The sequence below is a fragment of the Montipora foliosa genome, chromosome 6 (genome assembly GCF_036669935.1).
Source record: "Montipora foliosa isolate CH-2021 chromosome 6, ASM3666993v2, whole genome shotgun sequence".
Lineage (NCBI taxonomy): Eukaryota > Metazoa > Cnidaria > Anthozoa > Scleractinia > Acroporidae > Montipora > Montipora foliosa.
The window spans coordinates 65,036,205-65,038,704 of NC_090874.1; the positions used below are offsets into that span (position 1 = coordinate 65,036,205).

General features: G+C 34.5%; 1 protein-coding gene across 1 annotated transcript in view; it reads right to left on the bottom strand.

The window, feature by feature from the left end:
- The window catches only part of LOC138006167 (uncharacterized), a 6,262-nt gene extending 5,328 nt beyond the window's left edge, over positions 1-934 (bottom strand). Inside the window, exon 1 of the mRNA XM_068852319.1 lies at positions 884-934. Within this exon, the coding sequence (XP_068708420.1) occupies positions 884-886 (3 nt within the window). The 5' untranslated portion in view covers positions 887-934. The remainder of the gene's footprint in view (positions 1-883) is intronic.
- Between the last annotated feature and the right edge of the window lie 1,566 nt (positions 935-2,500).

The following is a 2,500-nucleotide window of genomic DNA, read 5'->3' on the forward strand; positions in this document are numbered from 1 at the left end:
TCTAATAAGCGCGAATGGAAGCTGTTTTATTAAATTTTCATTGATTAATTCTGAACTGTTTTACTTAAGGTATACAACGGGATGTTGTCTCCGTTTTTACAAAACGACCGACGCAATCAGTTTCCATATAGGGTCATGACGGTATATATTTAATAAATAAACCCCTTCGATAACCGAAATTTGAGTGAGCCAATCATAAAGATGGAAATGCAATATCCGGGGTCGAAAATTTAGTAAAAGTATATAAACTTGAATATCAAATATTTCAGATTATAAGTTTCAAAAGCTACTTAAAAACGTATGTTTCGTCTCTGCCTAAGGGAGTCATCAGAGACCTTTCGGTACAGCTAACTCGTCAAGAATCTCGTTTGAAGTCCTACTAGCATTTAAATGACGGTGGCAATCTGGCCTTATATCTTATAAGGATTCCCAATTGCATAACATGCTAAGAAACAAAAAGCCACGAAAATATGGATTGAAGTGTCCTCACAAGTTTAGAGTTCAGTGGCGTAAAGACAAATTTTCGGTTTTAAATATCATTGGACAAAGAAAACCGGTAAAAGAACAGAAATACCCACAAAACAGTTGAGGCCTTTGGTTATTAACTATGGTATCGGTAATTACACAATAATTCTACTAATTAAAAAAAATGATTGTGAAGTTTCAAAAATTTGTGTAGCACATCCAGAGCTCTCAGCGCCGCAAAACTGAACCGAAAAATCGATCTAAAGAAAGGCCACCAAAACCGAAAACCCCAATGCTTCCTGCTGTAGGAATTCTGACCGCAATCTACTGCTGCGCCATTCACTCAACCATCAAAACGTTAATAAAATGTCCATCGCTTCAGTAAAGTATGATAAAAATTCAACACCAAGTACTTTACCATGAAATCCTTGGAACTGTTTTCAGAAATTTGCCTTTCGGAGTCCAGACCAAATATTTTTTTTATTAATATTTTTTTTTTTCACTCTACTTATTTTAATTACACAATATTTACATGACATGCAGTACACTACTAACAGATACAGTAACGGCCAGGGGCAAAGAGAAAAAAAGGAGAGAAAAATATATAATTATCCTTCCAGCTTAGGTCATAAAACATCAAAAACAGATCAAAGGCATGTGGTACATTACGGGTACAATCAGCTATGCATCTGACAGGAGATCAGGAGAAAGCTAATGCGTAAGAGATAAAACAGAGATAGGTATAAAAACTATAATTTAAGTTATCATTAAATCTTCATATATCCTGCAAGAGGTTTCCATTTCTTTGTTTCTCCACATTTTGTTTCTATTTCATATTGTGATTTTAATGTACATATGAAATGCGTAAGATTTGGATGGTTTTCTTTTGTTTTAGCGAGCCATATGTGATACCGTGCTCAAAGGAAACAATAGTTGATAAAAAGCGCAAAATGAGAGATGTCTGGCCTCAGACCCAAAGCAATAATGTTCGTCAAAATATAATCTCTACGAAGTAAATTTAAGATTTTCAGCCATTCAGTAACTTTATTCCAAAAGTGAGATGTTATGTGGCATGACCAGAAAAGATGAATTAATGACTCGGGGGAGGTGTGACAAAAACTGCAATTTTTATCATCCTTTAGGCCTATTCTAAATAAGAAGCTATTGGTTGGTACACGTCTATGTAAAAATTTAAGCTGAAACTCTATCAGCTTAGTACTCTTCGTGCATTTTTTAGCCAAGAGATAGGCATCAGTCCAATTTATGTTGTCATTTATTGGTAGGCTACAATCCTCTAGCCATTTCTTTTGAGATGACTCTGGGGTTAAACCCTTGTTACTAATCAGTTTTTTATATATTAATGTGGTTGCTTTTTTGGCTTGTAAAATTTTTGTTGTCAGTGGCTCAAATTCGCAGTTGGCGTTTTGTACATTCTGAAAATTAGAATTACTGCGAAGAGACTTTACAGCCGATATTAATCCGTAGAAACTGAGAGGGCGAGGGTCTATTTCATACTTGCAGCAGAAGTCATTTCATGAAAGAAAAGTGTTGTCTGATCCTAACAGGTGTTTCACCCGAGTTATTCCCTTTGTAAACCAGTTTTTAAAAAAACTGTCTTGTTGGCTATCTTTATTAAGGAGTTATGCCAAAGTTGTTGATCCAGAAAGTGTTCTCTTGACCTTATTTCAGGCTCAAAGTTAACTTCTGCCCAGATTCCTAATATTTCTTTTAAAAAGACGTCGGAAGTTGTTATTGTCGATAAGATGTCTGTAACATTGAGATTGTAGGAAAAAAAACTTTGACAGCCATATTTTTTAAGGTCTTTATCCAAAAAGATTTTCCATTTTCCTTTGTTATTGTTATCTAAATATTTTTTTATCCATGTGATTTTGAGAGATTTATTGAAGGAGCTAATATCAATCATTGTTAGGCCACCAAGATCAAAGTCATTGATCATTACCTTCCGTTTTATTTTGTCGCCTTTACCATTCCATAGAAAAGTGTAGAGTAAATCGTTTATTTCGTTTAAGACCTT